The following is a 20,776-nucleotide window of genomic DNA, read 5'->3' as shown; positions in this document are numbered from 1 at the left end:
GTCTCATACTACTTTTTGGCACAGCATTAAAAGTATTCTCTCTATTGATCATAGGGAGATTTACTGCATGCGAGGTAAATATAACTGAGTAAGAGTTCTTGTGGTACATACAGAAAACCCCTTTTCCATGCTTTCTTTAATACCCAAGTGAACAAGTGTCTGAACTGACAGTGAAAATAGAGGCTGGGCATGACTTTGGTAGATGTGCATTCTGAAAAGCAGGACAGCATGTGTACAAGAAACTAAACTGGAAGCCTGGAGTGAAAATAGTAGTGCATAAATAAGTAAAGAAATTGACTGTTAGGGTTATCAGAAAATACAATGTTCTAATTCTTGCTTTGCATAACTAACAGGCAATTAACTTTCATTGACTCATGATGTGAAAAGTGATCAAGAGATGTGGATCTTTTGCTTTGGTAACAGTCTGTCAGTTGGGAAGAATGTTTTTCTTGACAGTTGATTAGGGGTTAAATGAACTGAATATAATTGGTAATTTTTGCTGCTTTTCCCACTTAGTATAACAGCTATTATGCAAAGCATTTTTCCTTACATTAGTTGTAATAACTGTCTTCAACAGATCAGCCCCATTGGAAGAACTGGTCTTGATTGACAAAGTTGTTATTTTGTTATTCTCAAGAACAGCCAAAACAGCTGATACATACAGAGCCAGGATCAAAGTATTTTTATTTACAGACTTTAATAGATTTAGGTCTGTTCTTAAGCAAACTGATGCTCTTATGGAAGTACTTGCTTGGTCTGAGCAACAGCTTAGATGGTGAGGAAAGGAGCAGCAGCACCTCACGCCTCCATAACATGGCACCTGCCTGTATCTATGGGGAACTGCAACACACTACAGGAGCGTTACCTTGGCTCCTGCAGACCCATAGGCAGCATCTTGCAGCAGCTCTGTCAAGCCACAGATGCAGACTTGATGACAATCCTGGAAAAGGAATGCAGGCAAACCCACCAGGCCCAGTGGGAGATGTCAACCAGTGCTCACGTGCTGACAACAGAAGTGGCATGAGGCCTTTTGATGCTCCTTGCCTCAAGGTGAAAAAAACAGCTGGAAGAGAAGAGAAATGGGAACAGGGAAATAGGTGAACTGAAAATTGTTCCAATGATGCTCCTGGTGCAGCAACAACTGTGGTTAAAGTGGTGCATATCAGTAATTATTGTAGCTCCTGAAAAGAATGGGTAAATTTCTTTGGAGACTGGGAGAAAAAGCAGTAGCAGAAAGGGTTGCTGTGGAAAATGTTACGTGTTTAAAACTAACGTAGCTAAAGGTTTTTGTGTTGTTGCTGTTGTTTGCTTGTTTCGAATGGTTCCTCTTGGTAGGCTCAGGAAATTCAGTCGTTTTGAAGTACAGTGCTGTTCAGTCATTTGTGGATTCTACTTCTCACAGGACGTTTTTTCCACATAAAGTTTTAGTCCCTTCTTTAATGATTTTTAGTCTACAAGAGGCTTGATTTTTATGGCTAGCTTAGAAGTAGCTCTTGGATGTAAGTTAAAAGGTACCATCTCTCTCCAAACAACAATTGCAATTGGCTGGAGGAGTACTGATTGCACAGGCAACTGCTTGGCGTTTTTGTCATGGTATTGAAAGTACTCTGTGTTTTGTTAGAGAATCATGTTTTGGGAGGCAAATAATCAGACTCCTTGGGAAAGCAGAGGAATACTTCATCTGCAGGGCAGGCAGAGTTCACCTACTGGAGAAGCACTGGCTGTGACAGACTGGGGACAGTCTTACGACAGACCCCATCAAGGCCTGGTGCCATAGCACGAGTTCATGGTTGTGCTAAGGTCTATGAGTGAAATGCTTTTTTTTTCTTTTTAATTTTAGATCAAAAGAGAAACACTGAAACATCAACAGGAAATAAAACATTTTTATTGAATATCTGTGTAATATGTATGTTATTTTAACGACAATTGGAAAACTCTACTGTGGGAAGTCACTACACAAAGTGAAACAAAATATAAACCACCTCATCAAAAATGAAGGTAAAATACGGCTAAAGTTGTCAGCTCGCGGGCCACGAGCGATATGGCAGGATAAAACACCCCAAACATTTCTACAAGATACAGAGAAAACCCACACAGAGAAACACTCAAGCAGGCAGTAAATATACACAAAGGCAACTAGGATCTTTCTACAGCATCAGATTCTAATACTTCACACAGCTTTGTCAGAAAGGTACATGTGGCTTCTTTGAGGATGAAAATGTCATCTTGGTCAAATAGCAGGTTCAGTCTCTGAGAATCGCAGTACCTTACAAACCAATTCTACGGTGACATTCAGTCTGGCAGTGTAGGAAGAAAAAGCATTAAGAATACCTTAACACAATGAATCAGTTGTGGCAGTTTGAACCTGCAGCTATCCCGAATGAACAACTGAAAGCTTGAGACCATGAAGCTGAATATCTGCTCTTAGGCTGGAAAGCTGACTGTCTCGGTCTTTTCTTTGGTGGGGTTTGGTCCTCAAGGTTAAGATCTTAAAGTATTCCAGCTTGATGCTTTGCATGTATGCGCCTGTTTCTATCAGATGTCTCACTTGTGTATTTTCCATGTTTCATGTAAAAAAGAAAGAAAATGGGTCTTGCTACTTACTTTTGGAGGTGAGGAGAGATCCATATTTTTAGTCTCCTCTCACTTTGCTGCTCCTTTTTCCCACCGTGCAGTGAAAATGGTGGCATGTGGCCATCACCGCACTGACCTCAGGCTGTCACAGCTCCCTCAGCAGCAGAGCCTTGAGAGAGGGTGTAGAATTTCATTTTCAGTCCACAGTTCTCTGACCACATTCATCGCTTTTTCTTTCTTTACAGTAATTTCTTATAGGTATAGTTGAGAAAAGAGTTAGTGTCTCAGGTCTCCCTCCAAAAGGTATAGCATTTCCACATCTCTGGGGTAGTTCGCATGGCTGAAAATAATCCACTTTTCAAAGCATTATAAATATATTCACAGCATGGAAAGACAAGCAAGGGGCTTCAAAGGACTTCAAAGGACGGTACATGGGATAGAAGTGATGCCCTAAATGACTTGATGAGATGGTACAAGCCGAGATGACATGCTGGCTAGCTGTAAGATGGCTATCTACAGTAAAGCGGCGGGGGGCAAGGGTGAGGGAGGTTGGAAACGTGGAATATTGCACAGGGCTTGACAAAATGCTGCGTGGTCAACCCATTCAATATAGCCTCCTTGTCTCCTGCATAGCTCTCCAGTTCTAAATTGGTCCGTAATAACTAGAACTGCTTGTGCTATGCATTCCTTCGGCAGTGCAGTAGAAGGGAATGGCAGTATTATTACAATATCACTACGGAATAAATTGATTGCTATCCACTGAGAAAACTACATTTCTAAGCACACACGGCAGTCACAGTGATACACAGAGCAGTCTTTCAAGACTCTTATGGAATGACTAATAGCTTCATAATAGTGCCATTTACTACATAATAACATTGAAAACATTTAAAAACTCCTCCTGAAACGAGCATCTAGTATACAGAAGAGGTTGCTTCAGTTTTCTAGAACTTGTTCTTTGTTTTCACTTTTTTTTTTTAAAGGACAAATTAAAACTTAAGTATAAATAGTATATAAAAGGTCACTAGCTGTTCTCTTTTGGCTTACTTTGAAGTGCATTTAGAACTATGGCTAAATTTTGTCATCTTCTGATGGGATTACAATACTGTCCGTTTACCATGAAACTATTTTGTATAATAAACTCACACGGCTGTGTCTAAAAAATATTCTGCATTCCTTCTAATCTGAGTTAGTATAATAAAATATTTTGTTACAAAGTCTAATGTGCAAACTCATTATAATGTGAAATCGTGGATGTAATTCACAGTATGCAAATTTTGTATAAAGGTGATAACGGAGAGCTACTCTTGATTTCGTGGCAGCGTTTCGCGACCGCTGCGTCTCCCCCCTCCCGTCCCCCCCTCCCCGCATAACCTCTGCAATGTTCTTACTTTTACGTGATATGAAATTGTTGCCTCCTATGGAACTGCTTCCTCAACTTTCAATCGAAAGCCATTTCGGTCTGTAATGTTTGCGCTTTGGAATATATACAAAAAAATGATCTCCTGGCTTCTGGCTACATCTCCTTGAGGTCAGCCATGGAGCTGCTCAGATCATGCTAAGTTGCCTGTCAAAGAAGTCTACCAAATTGGATGTGCCCCTCCAAGATTCACTGTGTATGCGGAGCTTGTTAGTAGGATGGTCCAGTTGAAAGCTCAGATTTAAGTTGTCCTTTAAGATGTCAGTGTAACACTACTAGTGCCTTACAAGTTGGAATTTTTTTCTGGAATGCAGACGATACAATAGTTACCCTATAATATATTATCAGCTCTCCTATATCTCAGTCAATTTACATAATTTAAAATAGAACATCTTATTAAAAACATCTAGATATACACAGATTAGGAAACGCTTACAACATACAAATACACAAACTAGAAATAAATTCTCAGCATACTGGTGTATATATACAACTGTGTGATACAATAAATAATTTCTGTCATGCTCTATCTACACATCATATTGCTTAAAAGAAGAGTAGATCTGGGGGGCAGTGGTGAAATGAAGCGCCGTTAGAGGGCTCTCTACATTTAAAGTTGTGCAAATTAAAACAGGAATTAATTTAAAAGTACAACTGATCTGTGACAGGAACACATGGCTGGAAATGAAAGGACCCATATTACTGAGGTATTTACAGATACTGGCTAAAGAGCACTATGTGGGCAAATGCAGAAAGGCTTCTTCTTCTTCGTACTTTAATTTAATTTAATTTACTTCTTGACTGCCAGCATGGCATCCACCTCCTCCTCCGGCTGTAGGGTGTGCCACTGTGCGATGGGCCGCCTGGGATTGGCCAACATGTCTGACCAATGCCGCAGCTCTGCTCCAGTGCTGTTGTAGCCCACAAAGACTTTCCCGATGGCATCGTTCTTGCCAATCTTGTCATAGTCCAAAACAGTCACAACAATTTGCACTTTCTACAATGAGACAGAGAAAGACCGGTGAGGGGAGGAGGGCAGAGAGGAATTTCAGCACAGACAGTTACAACTGAGGCTCCGCAGACACAAATCGAGCATATGCATGACTACCAGAGGAGGCTCCCCCAACCATAAGCAAATTCAAACATTTGTCTTTGCTTCTTGTGAGCCTTCCAGATGTATTTCTGCTCAGAACCTCACGGTTAACATGAAATTCACCCCCTCGCATCAAAGAGCTTCATGTGGGAATTAAAGTTGTTTTTTTCCTTTAACGGGTTAATAACATATAAATTTTTTTTGTTGTTACTGGAGAATCAGGCTACTTGCAGTCTGCAGGGCTAAAGGTGAGATCTTAACCGTAGCTAATTAAAAAGTAGTTCAATTAAACACATCACTATTGTATAAATAAATGTTAAACTTAGAAGATAGAATTGAGAAATGGCTCTACACCAACTTATCATTTCCAATGTTGCACTCAATTCTTTCTGCTTCTAAGCAACTCCTTCCTCTCTATCCTGCATGCAAATCTGCTGTTTTCAAAAATAATTCAGAGGACACCACTCAGAGGGTGGTGACACACTGGAACAGGTTGCCCAAGGAGGTTGTGGGTGTGCCATCCCTGGAGGCATTCAAGGCCAGGCTGGATGTGGCTCTGGGCAGCCTGGTCTGGTGGTTGGCGACCCTGCACATAGCACGGGGATTGGCTGGAACTAGATGATCATGGTGGTCCTTTTTAACCTGGGCCATTCTATGATTCTATGATTCTATAACAGCCCTTACAGCTGCAATCTACAGATATACGTACATACCTGCATGTGCACACACACACTCATATGTATGTGTATATGATAGGTCTATACAACAATAAAGCAGTCAGGAAAAGAGACTGTACACCCAAGGGAGCCAGAAAAAAGAAGAAGCTGTGGTGTCTTGGTGCTCTGGCACAGTGAGGTATGGCCTGCAACCGCACCGGTACTGCAGTCACTTGGCTGTAGGAGCAGTAAGCTCTGGCACACAGAACTGTGAGAGCCCACCTCTCAGAGCTCACACACCAGATCCTGTTCACTTGGGCTGGGGCACATTGAGAGGCAGAGTTCAAGGCAGGTATTTGTACATACATACGCATGTTACTCTCCATCAGGTTGTTAAGATTTGCTGAAATGGTACAAACTGCTTCGCCTTCAGTGGAATGGTATTCTTGACAGTATTTGAGACATTAAACAGCCTTGGGCTGATTTTATTTAACTGTAAATGCTTCTCCTTAGGGATTTTCCTGTTCAAATTGAGCATGCAGTTTTTTCCTGACTTCTTTCCATCCCCTGATAAATATACATAGTTCCTTACGTGAATGTGAGATCCTGAACCAGAGGAAGAAATGCACTGGAACAGATTTCTTCCAGAAAAAAAAAATATTCTCAAATATCAGGTTTTTTAAATTTAAGGTTTTATATATGTGTATAGTCTGGATTTCTTACTAGCACAATTAATTTTATTGCTTGCAGTAGGATTTATCTTTTAAAACTAACCCTTAAGCATCTCTGCAAGACCAGACTCATGAGGTCTGTTTTATAGGGTCCATTCACTTACAAGACTCTGCAATTCACTGAGCCAGAGAAAGAAATAATTCCAGCAAGCACTAAAGTATTTATATAGTTGCTGATGACAAAAGTGTACATCAAACTCAAGATTCTGTCTCCCCAGAGCACTCATGATATACAGCAATATCCTGAAGCAAGTATTCCTAGATGCCAAAATGATGTTTCATTTTTGCTGCTTGCAATACACTCTCTTTAATGTTGATGGTACCTCCCCAAATGAACATTTATGTTTCAGATGCATGATACAATCACAGATAAAAAACATAGACATGAGTACTATTTTACGGTACAAAAAAAGTTGCCTGCTGCACCTAGAAGCTCAGGGATAGTTATTATTGGATTTTTCCTTTGTTAATCATAATGCAACAGCGAGCACTGAAAACAAAAGACACTTTTTTGATCTATAAAGATGGAACAAAAGGTAACTCAGATGGTTAATGCCGAAATGATTTTCACTGCATGGTCTTTGACTTAAACCCACGGAGAAATGTAAGCATCTCAGTACTTCTGTACCACATATTAAAGTTTTTTAACATATTACAGCTGCACTGCAAAATCCAACAGGTGCAGCAGAAAGCACCACCTCTGCTACTACATACTTGGATTAGCAGTTTCCTTAGCGTGATTAGGCATTCTTTGGAGTGAATGGGCCTGGAGACTTTGCTACCTATGGATGTGGTCTGCCTTGAAAGTGGTGAAACATGTACTTGATTTGACTGTAGGAACAGGATTTGACTTCCCAGTGGTATTCTCCCATTGCGTTTCAACGTACCACTTTTTCTTGCATGCCTGTTTCACTTAAGAGCCTAAATCCATTCTTACCATCACATAAGTCTAAGCAATATTTAAAATGCATTTTTTTCTGATGATGAAATTACTACAGTGACCACAATGAAACCTCTTCTAAATATAGTCTTTCATAACTAACTCCAAAATACATTGGCATATGACCACAATCCATAACTACAGATCATTAAATTGAGGCTATATCCTGAGGTAAACAGCTATAAGTTGCTCTAATAAACTTATCAAAAAAACAGTAAAATTTTAGACAGCTGAACTACAACACTTTTTAAAATGCCTGTGTCCACCTCACTAAGCTGATTTAGGATTAGAGTAAGTGTTAACATGCCAAAGCTCAGATTCGATAACTTGGAGGTATCCATTCAGGTTCCCCATTCCCGTCCCTATTCAGAAGTCAAGATGTTTCAGAGAGGCTTTATGTGATAGATCTTTTTTAGCTTCTGGTCCTTTGATGCTTGTTCTGAGATGTTTCACAAGCACAACGACCACTGAGCTGGTTTCTGAGCTCCTAGTTTTAGGAACTGAGCTCCTCAGGAACAGCACAGGAGGAACTGCTGGAGCTGCACTGAGCTGCCAAGAAAACAGATACCTCTAAGATTCTCAAATGTCTTTTCCAAAGAGATGCCTGAACCACTGAAAAAGTTTTCATGGTAAGATGGGTAACTATTTTAAAAAAATAATTAAATAATATATTTTACTTGACATGGATGTTGCAGCACTTTCAGCAAACAGTTCCTAAAAGTGCATAGAGAACACAAATGTGATCAATGATACTGATTTATTATTTTCAATAATCTGGGGGATATTGTAGTATACGACTTTTCTTTTATCCCTATACTTTTTTTTTTTTTTTTTTTTTTGCAGGCACATTCCTTTGCTATCTCCCTGTAGATTTTTTTTTTTTCAGAATCCATTTCTGTTAACATAAAATGTCAGTTATTCATTTCTCACTGATGAATCAAAGCTTCCTAAGTACTGTGCATTTTATCATTTCCCTCTTGAAGCAGTCACACTCATCTCCTGCAGCACAGGGCTGGCACCTAGGTGCTAATGAAAGCATGCACATGTGATAATTAACATGATTCCTGTTAAATATTTATAAGGGCTGAGAAATGGATTGCAGAGAGAAGACAAAACACTGTTTGACATTACCTGAATTTGCTCAAATGGTACTTCAAAGCTGAAAGACTCATTGTAGTAGGGATTCAGAGTATTCTTTTTAATTGTCGTCTTTTTCTTCTTCAGTCTCTTACCATTCTGCATCAGATGGATTTTCACATAGGGATCTGAGTAATCAAGAGAAGAGCTGGAGTTAAGAGAGGTAGTTCAGTGTGCTTTCTATAGGATTTAATCTCACAAATTCAAGACTCGAGGAAAAAAAAGAAAAATCTTTAACAACAAGCTGCTTGTAATTAAGCAGTCTTAGTTTCCACCAGAGGAAAACTCCTACACAACTGCAAAGTGTTTGTGATGGAAAAGATACAAAATATTTGTTGTCCTTAGCCATGCAAGGGAAAGGAAAATTTCCACCTAACTTTGTTCAGCAGTTCATTAAGCATCCTGGAAACAATCCTGGTGTTAATTAGCAATACCATCACTGAGCTCTGTTGTATTTTTGTTGATGTCTATCATAAAACACTATTTGAAATCTCAAGCTCCTCTTTTGCAACACCCTTTATGGCACCGTCACCAAAAATTGGGCAAGTATCTCCTTTGGCTTTAGGTAGATGAACTGCGATGAAGAGTGAGGCAAGCCATCCCTCTAGGGAGTTGTATCAAGCTACAGAAAACACCTCCCAGCCATAAGTCAAGTGTTGCGTAAATTAAGAGAACATAACGCAAGCTGTCTAAGGAGAGGGCTTCTCATGTCCCTCCTAAGAAAAGGGTGGAGCTACAGAAGAAGAATGACAAATGAATGCTGAAACTAAACATTATCACTATGAACAAACCATGCTTGCTCTCTAATGAAATTCATGGTTGAAGGGTCTGAGAACAATAATTGTATTCTGCTACCGTCAGAAATATGCCTAGGAACATAGGAGCTGGAGACAGTTAAGTTTTGGAGTAACATGACTATAACCTTCAGTATGTCTGAAGAGAACATAATTCTGCTAGTGGATTCTTCCAGACAGTGGACAAGGGTCTAATAACATCCAATGGCTGTGAGAAGAAACTAGACAAATTTTAGCTTAGAAATACACAAATGCTCTAGTAGTGAGGAAAAAGCTGGAATAGCTCCTCAGGATTTTGTGGTGAACTCTGTCACAGAGGGTTAAGATTCTTTCTCCCTCAAATGACACAAGTACAAATAGAAACTAAATCTGGGTAGTTTTATGCCCTAGGCTAGATAAGGAATTGCAAGGGTTCCTTTTCACTGCACAATGTATGAGTTAAAGGCAGAACAGAAATGGGAAGAACAGAAATGCTAGCAAAAAGACAACAAAATTCTTTAATTTCTTTTTTTTTTTTTTTTAATACTGTTCTCAACATCATGGCATGCAGTGTTTTGAATGTGGACAACTGGCAAACTTGGACTCCTTCAAATTAGTTGATACTTGAGAAAAGGCCCATCTACCTGACTGCTTTTGCTGAGGCTCTATGCTGACTTCACAACAGTTCTGACGTGCAAAAATATGATGTTTTAGGTATAGCTAATATATTTATACTAAGAAAGTTTAGTAGTCAAGGAGCCAGCGATAGTGCATTAAGACACAGAAATGAGATATAATGCTGTTAAAGCATAATTTGAGTAACTAGGGTAGGCTGGGAGGCTAAGTAGTGCAGTAATCGATTATTATTGAGGGGATTAGAACTGAAGAAGTCTATTAAAATAAATGTCATCAATATAAGCCAATCATTTAGTGACCTGTGCTTGTACAAAGACAACATAAACAGATCTGATGATTATTCATATGTCCATGAGGATTGTAATGATTTATATAGCAATGCAGATACATTCTGATCTACATAAACATTCCATATTCTGGGGACTTTAACCTAGAATTTGAGTGTATATGAATGTTTGAAGATTGTATGTACATTCAGTTTAAATTATTTGCTTTGCCTTTAACAGATTTTCTATCTTCCTGCTGGTACGAGAACAAAATTTGACCCCGGATAACTCATGGCCACAGGGCAAGGCAAATAAGCCTAGATATTTGTGGCTTCTTTTTCACATCCTATCAGTTTCTTATGTTTGTCTGTCAGAGTATATGAGTTTGGCTCAGGCAAATGCCAGTTTTTTCAGTAGGAAAGATCCAAGTGGTACCATCTTACCATTGCCATGCAAAAATGTCAGTGGCAGAGGTCCCAAATGGAGCACAGAAGGGCACATACCATGTGATACAATAGCCTCGTTTTTTTTTCATCATATAGTGAAACTGCCAAGCCAACCTAAATACAAATTTAAAAAGTCATCTAACTGAAGTCATGTTCCTGCTTTTCTAGTTTTAGAAGAATGTCTTAAATAACTTTACTAATTACAAAAACAGTGCAGATCAGAATAGGGTGTCCAACTCACGTATGTGAATGAATGAGAGATTTTAGCTGAGTTCATCCTCATTAGATTGCACATCCACTTTCTTTTTCTGAAGCATCCTGGCCTTACGTAGTTCTCCCCTCTCTTTGTTCTCCTGAGTCCAATACATGACCCCTTCAGTTAGACTGCCCTGTAACCCACCTCACCAGCCCTACCACCACCGGCTCTCCAGGAATCCACTTGCGTGTGACCTACGCTGACCTCCTTGCAACTTCACAAGCCAATGTCTCAAAAAGATGGGTTCTTTCCACCAAATAACAGAAGCTAAAATGCTTGGAGTCAATTATTGGAAGAAGGGAGGATGATCAAAAGCAAGCAGAACCTCTGAGAAGTGACAGTCTCCAGTGATTCTTCTGAGATAAGGCACAGTGCTAATGGAAACCTCTCTTCTCCCTACTCACAGCATAACCTCAGTGCTGGCACCATTACTCATGCTGAGTAATGCTTTAATATGTAAGTAATCTTACAGAATAAGTAAGACTAGTAAGAATGACAGCACTGATATTAAAACCCAGCAATGATAAACTGTACGTTAAGTGCACGGCATGGGCACAGAGAGCAGAATTCTTTGGACCACATGCAAATGTCTACATCCGATGCCAATGAAAATGAGAAAGCTTTTCTCTTTGTATACTCTGGATAGTTATCTAATTCCATAGTAGATACCTGTCTTTTGTCAAGTGGACTGTACCCCAAAAGGCAAGGTAGCCTAATTATCTTGGATGCGAACAGTTATACTGCAGAAAGCTACAGTTAGAAGAGGTGAACATCACTTTGTTTCTTCCTCCAGTTTTGTTCTTTCTGAGTAAGCAGGGGCTTAGATCCATGTTATATCCCCAACGCATTACACTACCCAACCATCTGGAGGAAGGGATGTTGCATCCAGGGTGCTACAGATGTCTCCCTGCTAAAGGAGACAGAATGTCTTTATGTCCATTGCTTAAAAATTCATACTAAGCAATGCGTGGGATTAAAAAAATTGTGTTATTTGTTCACTCATTAACAGTCTATCCACAAATGCTAAAAAGCTGTAAAATTCATAACGAATCGTGCACTATAGATTTTACAACAACATCTCAAGGGAGAGTGGCTGAACAGCTTTTAAGGTGCTGGGTGACAAGCTGACAAATTTTGTCTTCCAAGTTTGCAGTAAGATGCCAATATGTTATTTAAAGGATAACTGAAATGGCATGTGATATCAGATAAAGATGTCTTGATTCATGTGTACTGTGAAGCATGCATACACAATTAGTATCCTCTTAATATAATGACTATTTCATCATCATCTTGCCATAGACAGGATGCACTTAATTATCAGGGGTTTAGAAAAAGCAAACTTGGCAGTGAGAAGAAAATACTACCTTGCAAAAGAAGAAAATCATGACTAATGACCATATCTGAGGAAAAAGTGGAACTCAAGAACGACTGTTTGACAGTAAGTTTTAAGATGAAAAGTATGTTACAGGGATCAGTAGTTAATGAAAAATCATTTTCCAGGTAGTATTCAGCACACAATTTTCCACTCATATGGAACTTCAGCAGAAAAATGTCAACAAAGTACTCAGCGTGGCATGGCTTATTCTGAATGCAAACATAAGGATGGTGCTGATCTTTGATAAATATTTGTAAGGCTTCTGTAATATGAAAAGCAAGCAGCTAGAACATTGACAAATCTGAAAAATGCTTCAGGGGAAACACTGGACTTGATTAGGTGTGCAATTATAGTCCAGAACCCATGTGTGGGGAGAGTAACAGTTTAAAGAAAAAAATCCCATACAGCTCTGTGCAGTGGGATCAGAGAAAACCCTCCTCAAGCCTCGAGGAATCCTAACGCAATTAAGAGGAAAAAGCTGAGCCAGAACAAACTAGTCATGGATACAGCTGAGTAAAGTTTCATATGACAAACACTGTAATAGGAAGATGTGCTCAAATAAAACGTAGAAACTGAAAAGAAATACAGTGCCAGCACTGCCTCTGGCTGTATTTTTGTCTTCAAACCATTCAGGCTGAGTGCTAATTAGCACACGGTTTTTCCCCACCAGAAGAAAAGCGATGCCAAGCCCATGCCAAAGAACGCATCGCCGACATTTAGAGCAAAGGTGTCAGCAGACAGTGGTGTTTCCGTTTTGGGAAGTAGAAGAAATTCTTGAAGAACTCAGAAATTGATTCAATAAGTAAAGAAAATCAGATTTGGAAATGTAGCCTTAGAAATGGCTCCACACTCACAGTTAGGGCAGAGGTGACTTTTGGGGAGGGCTGTCAGTTCTCCTATAAAGAGCCGGGATCACTCACATTCTACAGCAACCAGTAGGGTGGGAACACAAGGTCAGTGACTCTGAGCAAGGCAGGAGGAGGGCTGGACTCAGTACTGCACCCACAGAGCACAACAGGACAAACTTTGCCAGTAGTTCCCACGGGTTTGCTGATTATTCCCAAGAACCATGGGACTTGCTCCCTCCGTGAGCCTATAAACCCTTCTCTCCCAGGAGAGCGATGATTCACACGATGCCTGTGGCGTTCAGGCCATGGATAATGTGCCTTAACTTTTTCTTCTTCTGTGTATTCATGTATGGATGAGAGGGGATAATTAAAGTCTATGACATACTGAGCTTGTAGTGATGTTGTGCCTAGATTGTCTAAGTCAATATTTTTCAGATGAAGTATAAGCTCTGGAATGGGAAGGAAAGCCAGAGAGGAGGAAAATGTGCTATCTTGAGAAGAAGCAATGTAAGATACCACTATGAGAAAGAGTGCAAGTGCTATGGTACATTCCATATTGGTTTATATTCATTGATGCAAGCTACTGGACATTCTACTTTCCTCCACAAATAAGCACACGGAAAGTGGGATATAATTTTTAAGCAGCAGCTGACATCCCAAGAGAAATACTGAAAAACATTCTTACGAGGAGGAATACTCTTGGCATAAAATATGAGTTTTGTGGTTTTTTTTTTTCTTTTTCTTTCTTAACCACAACATTTCAATGAAAACAGGATTGTTGAGTTTTATTTAAAGCCCTACTTAATGTCCAGTTCTCAGCTAGCGTTCCCATTTAGTCACCAGGGACATTACTGGAGTTTCCATAACCTTGCTGGGCTGTAAGAGTACTTGATGTTATCAGCCACATCTTGAGCTGTAGCCAGTACTTGATCAATGCACAAGGGAAATGTGGGGAGCAAAAGTTTTTGCTGCAGTTTCCGGTGGTGGCATCTGTGCCAGCTCTGATCCCAGCAAAACACTTTTAAAACTCATTTTATTAAGTGGGCTGAGGATTCAGCTGCACGCCTGGGAGATTCTCCCAGCACCACCCCGTGGCCATGAATTGAGTTCAGAAATTGCAACCGGCCCATGCAGGATGTCAGATGCCACTGACAGCTGTAACCAATTTAGTCAAAAAGACTGATAGTACATGTGCTGACTTCTCTCTGTGCCCTGTGGGTGGACTGCCTTGTGTCGTGGTGTAACAGGTTAGATGATTTTGTTTAATGTATCTCCATAAGCATCTTTAGCAGAAGAGTGCGTAATTTATATAGCTTATCCAAAGAGTGGATAATTTATACATGAAAACATTTGTCCATTCACATTCAGTAACAGATCGATTCTCATAGGAATAACGGATTCCAATAATCCATTTAAAGCTGTGGAAGAGGGATCAGTATTTGGAAGAACAATAGCCCCCTGTTACAATGAAAAAGGTGAGTGGCTGTATAGCAAAGCGGTCTCGAAATAACAGCTGTGCAGTTAAATGAGTATCACGTTGTTATTGAAATGCTGAGTTCAGAGAAGCAGAGAGCTCTGGGAGGATGGAGGTGTTGTAAAACTGACAGTGGAGCCAGCAATTCCCTCATCTGAGAATCCCAAACTGAGACTGCTGCGCATGTAGAGCTGACAGTAGAAACAGAAATGTTCACAGAGGCCTGAGGGCTATTCAGCCATCAGACGAGTCTGTAATTCCACCCATAGTGCTTCCAACTGGAACATAACAACAAATGTTACAACACCAGATGGGGGAAGTAGCATAAAACTGAAAAAATGAAGAAGCCAAAACTCTTATTTAAAAACAGCGCAAATTAGTGCTTATGAGATTATGATTAAGTTTACTGCCAGAGCAAGGGCAGTTGATCTGTCTCTCTTGCATCCAAGCAGCTCAATTCAACACAGTTCCACAGAGGCAAAACAAGTAGTTTTATGAAGCGCACTAAGTGTGTGTTGAACCAACAGGAAAAAGCTCCTGAAGATTTGGCCGTATGTAAACACATAATGCCCTGGTGCAAAAGCAAAGCAACTTAACCAGGCACTCTGTAAATGTGATTGCATGCAAACGACAAGCATCAAAGCAGTAAACCTCATTCCCCTGCATTTGCACCAGAAAGGGAGGAGCTGACTGCTCATCGAGCCTGAATTTAGCAAGCAAATACACCGTGGCACTGTAAAGCTTTTAACATACTGGGAAAGGGTAACAGATATTAAATAAAAAAGCATACTGTAGTATGAAAAATGTTGTTGTGTGTATCATTGTATATGACAAAATATACAGATGGACAGAATACAATAGCAATGAAGACGTTGCTGGCATTAACATCAAATGGTGGAAAACTATTAAGTGGGATTGCTGATGCAGGCAGACTGTCCAGTAAATGAATTCAGATAGAAACCAAAGCTAACTGGCAATACTTCAGGCAGCACATTCCTGCAAACTGCTGAGTCTGAATTTATGTAATACATTTGGATGACACAGAGGAAAAATTAATTACATTTATATTTATTAAATTGGTGGTACTGGAAAGAGCAGAAAGAGGATAATATGTAGAAGCTTAGAGAGATTTGAAGTACGACTCTGAAGTGGGCAGAGGAGGAGGGAGGAGGAAATACACCCTGACTAAGAAATAATGGCATACAGAGGAGTGAGAAGCAGAAGCACATTATATGGAAAACAAAATGAAACTGAGAATAAAGAACAGGTCACATAGGATGCTTTAGCAGAAAAAGACAGAAACTGGGTGAATAATGGTGGGTCTAGCTGTGCTGCTTCTGAGTGTCTGGCGGCCCTGCAGAACTGGGCTGCCTGTCTATCCAGGTCTTTCAGAGCAGGGTACCAATTTCTGGGATGGGGGAACAGAGTGCAGTTCTTCTCTCTGAGGCACACACTGCCCCTTGTACCTACAGTTCAAACATCGCGATGAAACGGCGAGGTTAAACTGCTAACTTGATTGAGGAGATGTTCCTCAGACCTCTCTGTTGGTTGAAACCATCTGAACACACATACCAACGTCTCAAGGTTGAGACAAGGCTAAAAGACACAAGAAACAGGCTCTCAATCTGCGCTGCTGAGCAGAACACTGCATTTTGAGTCCTACTGCCATTTAGCAGAGCCAGGGCTGGCACTGTGCCTCCTGCCTTTGATGGAAGTGCCTTTGCCCACCTTATTTGTGTGATCCTTACCTTTGGGCCTCTGTCAGATCAACTATCTACTCCTGTGAATATTTGCTGCAAACAGCTTCTTGCCTGTGCACTGGATGATAATGTGATTACCAAGATTTTAGGGGACTTGATTGAAAGAAACCCAGAGGGATTTACCAATTTTTGTTAGCCAAGAATTTCCATTTTCCCTGGTGATGTTTCTTTGTGCTTCCAGGCTTAAATGTGTGGGATGAAAGTCTCGAGGAAGACTGCTGTGCTAGACAGAGACAAGAGTGAGGAAAGGCACCTGGAAATAGCTGGGCGGAAGCACAGAAAGCAATTTCTTTCATGTAGCAGAATGCTGCACTCACGGGAAGAGCTAACTGAAAGGAACTAATACCAACCAGAAAGAAGCTTAGATAATAATCCTAGAGAATATGTTGCCACAGCCAAGTGCTGAAATACCCTTACTTAGGACACAAGTCCTAAGAAGTGACTGCAGTGGGGTAGGAAACGGCCTTCAGTTTCCGTTTTCTTTCTCTGAAAACATTGGATACAGTTTTCCCTTTACTGTCTGTGCACTTCCAGCAATACGCTGACTGAAAGCAAATGCCTTTTTTGGTTGTTTCCCCAACCCCCACAGCCAAAAAAAAAAAAAAAAATCAAAAAACAAACATTAAAAACCCAAACCCTGTAGCTGTGAGGCAAAACAAGTCCTAATCTCAAATTGCATAGAGGACAGAAAGAAGTTCCAGTATTACTGGATAATAAAGAAAACTGCACTGAAGTGAGTGACAGTATTCACTGAAAGGAATTAATCAACCCTGAAATAGAGAGAAACTCTATTAAAAGCAAAAAATGCTCTAACTGGTTTATTAACGATTTATTGCAGCAGGGACATACATTCTGTGGTTCAGACTCTCCATGTCAGCATTGCCACAGTAAGGGTTCATGGCATGACTGCTCATCAGCAGCTTGTATTTAAAGGGAGCCCACAAACACCTGTTTCTCAGTCTCAATTTGAAATAACATTCCCAGGACTTTTCCAACCTGAGAAGTTTCTATTTGTATGAAGTTCAATCTTCATTTTGTCTCCATTAATTTTTTTCTATTAGATTTAAGCATTAAAGAAAAAGTGTAAATGTAAGTAAGGAGCTACATGATTGCCGTATGCTTTTAGCCTACAAATATCCTTTTAGATTAACTAAGAGAAAATAAATCGCTCTCTTTCTCCTCCTCCTCTCTCCTACTCTTCAAAATATGCGCTGTCTTTTCAGCAGGTTTTTGGAGTGTTTTCTTGTATACTCTTACAGTCTATTTTTGGCACCTAATTTTAGTGTGATTCACAAGATCAAAGTCTTTGCTGCTGCAACCAATGTACGACCAATCCTCTACAAGAAACCTGAAGCATCCCATAATACACACATTTATTTGTACTCTTTTAGTCTCAGAGGCCACACGAAAACTTTCCCTCCTGTCTTCCCAAGACAAACGGTAATGACAACTCCAGTCAATTTGCTTTTCAGTGGTGAGAAGGAGACTTCTGGAACACTGCAAGGCAAGAAATGTGTCTGCTCCAGGTGTGAACATGGCCATTCTCGATGGTGTTCCCCATTACTATTCGGAAGACTGGCTTTGTCTTGGATTAAATTTAACAACAGTTAGGAAAAAAAGATCAAAAGCAGATTTTCTTGGGACAGGCAACATTTTCATCTTAGTTTCAGCAAGAGAAATTACAGTGCAGGCTGAACTTACCAGCAGTTTCAATTGAGCTCAACTAAGTTACCTCAGTTTAGCAAGGAATGACAACTGAGTGAAAACCTATTTTGGAGTGTAACAAAACCACAAAGCTTTGAGAAGCCTGAAGGTCAGACTTTGAACGTGGGCTCTTACAGAGCAAGGGCTGGGGGGCTGCATTCCTGATGCCTCCACGTAATGAAAAGCAGAGACCTGAAACTCAAAGCAAATTTTTACATAAACAAGAGTAACATCAGGATAATGCCCAGAATTATGGAAGTGCTGAAGTCCTTGGCAGAAAAGCAATTTACCTTTCTAGTGTGCCCCAGACAACTCACAGAAAAATTCAAGACCTGGAGATCTCTGTGTTGCAAACACAATACAGTGGGCTAACATTCAAAGTCAGACTACAGAACAGGCATTCAAGGCCAACAGCATCTGCAGTAAGAACACTCCGCTGCCAAGAGTATTATTCCTGTTCTAAGACGAGATCAGACAACTTGACAAATGGCATCATTAGATGAAAGATGGAAGTATTTCTGAGAACATGACCAATAACCCATGCCCCAGTGTACCCCAAGCTTCTTCAAATTCTCCAAGCCATTTAATGGCAGAAATGGATATTTGACTGACATGTTATGATTTCATCACTTACTGTACACCACTTTAGCTTAAAAGTCAGTCAAATGTGACACAAACGATCAGAAATCCAAAGGTACATGATAGTTTTCAGCTTGGATACCCGCTACAATTTTATACAGCTGCTATCCAATTTGGTACAAAAGTGGTGGAGCAATCTGATCTTGTACTTCACTGACAAACCAGATTGCATCTGCCCAACTCGGCATAACTTTGTGTGCTGCTCCGAGACAAGAACTTGATGTAGTCTAGTCAAGGGATCATGTTCTGCAATAAAATCAAACAAACCAAGAATCCAGAAAGCACACATGAATTTCAGAAACCCTTTAGCTTTCAGAATTGAAAGTAGGAATATTTGAAAAGACAAGCCTGAGTGTTTGAGGTTATCAGAAGATGAGGAAGAGGATGACACAGTAGTGAAATGGATAAGTGTTGCTATTTTGAATCAATAGACTGAAACAATAATAAGGGAAAGGTGGATGACACTGCTTCCAAGCCTAGGCAATGGTGTATAATTGAGAACATAAATTATTCCAGCAAAACTAAGCTGGAAAAGCAATTGGTGTTTCCAATAAATGTTCACAAAATATAGATTTTCTATGGTACTAAGTTTTTTAAGACGCAGATGGGTCCATTTTCAAAGGCACCCAGCTCCTGCTAAGAAATGCTGCTAAGAATGTGAAGCGATCGATTCCCCAGAGCTTCTGGCTTCAGGTTTCCTCTGGAAACTCCTACTGAACACTTTTCTGAAGTAGTCAATACCTGTGTGACAAAAGGCCTTTTATGTGTGTCTGTGAATAATGACAGCCAAGGCAGTCACTCAACAGCAATAATAAGGAATAGTTAAAATTCCTTCTGTACATAGCAATAATAGCAACTAGCAAGCAAGTTCGTGCATTTCAGAAAGACAAAATATTCTCCCATCAGAAAAGGAGATCACAAACGTTAAAAAGACTGACCTAAGGAGAATTGAGCTTTTAATTAAAAAAGCCAGGTTTAGCCAACAATAAACTTGCCTTTAGGATACCCTCAGAGGAGATAAACAGGGAGAGAGAAAGGGAGTGCCTCCAGCTAGCTTGTCATTAGCACAAAGGAAAACAATTGCAGGGCTTAGGGAGGATTTAGCTATAACAAGTGCTTATCACAGAGTAATGTCATTGCACACTATCGTTCTGTATTCAGAATGAAATTAATTTCCAACTCTATATTAACCTTTTAGAGACCCTGCTTGATAGAGGAATAAAATCCTTTGGATTTTGCTACATCACCAGAAAAGGCCATTTTGAGATTTGGTGAATTGGACAGCCTGTTTCCTGTAGAACACTATGAAAGTGAAAAACAAATATATAGAAAATCTGTTTCCTTCTATAATGGACAGCAGGTATTTCAGAGCATTGAAAATTCGAGTGTCCAGAAGCAAATCAATAAAACAAAGGGGAAAATCTCAAGTTTATTGTTTTATTTCCACGCCATTTTATTCCTATGTTATAATTAATCCAGTAACACTGTGACACCGTGCTTTCAAGCCAAACAGCAGTATAATGAAAACTCCGTTGTGATGGAGTAGGTGTTTTCCACAAGCAAGCCTGTTCAGTTAGGTAACAGGAAACAATTTGTTGCCTTACCATAAAGTAAGACAAAAGCAGTGATTTAGAGAGTAGTGAAAGCAGAATTTTAGCACATGTGGGGAAGCCCATTTTCTGCTCTTTATTAGTATTAGCTCAACAACTGTCGTCGTTCATCTCTGCAGGGCTCCTTCCTCATTGCATTCCCCAAGCTGAGAGGAGCCCTCTGGAAGTCGCACAAAATTGGCTTTTGCTACCATATTAGGAATCAAACGGAGCAGCAAAAGCCCCTGGCTGAGTGGGGATAAATCAACAGGGAACGCATGTTCCTTCCAGCCAAGTGAGTACAGCAAAGTGATTCAGGAAACAAAATAAATAATAATTAAAAAATGAATCCTGAGCAGTAAGCAGTAGGACTTAAAGCTTCTTTATCTGTTTGACTTTTCTCATACTTCCTACTGAAGTGTAGAAAGAAAGCAGATGTCCAGTTATGAGAAAACCTTC

General features: G+C 40.0%; 1 protein-coding gene across 7 annotated transcripts in view; it reads right to left on the bottom strand.

Moving 5' to 3' along the window:
- Positions 1 to 1,863: 1,863 nt before the first annotated feature.
- The window catches only part of SYT1 (synaptotagmin 1), a 346,410-nt gene continuing 327,497 nt past the window's right edge, over positions 1,864 to 20,776 (bottom strand). For all 7 annotated transcript variants that reach the window (NM_205171.2, XM_046914478.1, XM_046914451.1 and 4 more), the window contains 2 exons: positions 8,546 to 8,679; positions 1,864 to 4,991 (listed from right to left, as the gene is read on the bottom strand). In NM_205171.2, the coding sequence (NP_990502.1) occupies positions 4,785 to 4,991; positions 8,546 to 8,679 (341 nt within the window). In that variant the 3' untranslated portion in view covers positions 1,864 to 4,784. The remainder of the gene's footprint in view (positions 4,992 to 8,545; positions 8,680 to 20,776) is intronic.

The sequence above is a fragment of the Gallus gallus genome, chromosome 1 (genome assembly GCF_016699485.2).
Source record: "Gallus gallus isolate bGalGal1 chromosome 1, bGalGal1.mat.broiler.GRCg7b, whole genome shotgun sequence".
NCBI classification, from domain to species: Eukaryota; Metazoa; Chordata; class Aves; order Galliformes; family Phasianidae; genus Gallus; species Gallus gallus.
The sequence above is the reverse complement of the archived record's forward strand: the minus strand, read 5'-3'. Positions and strand labels throughout refer to the sequence as shown.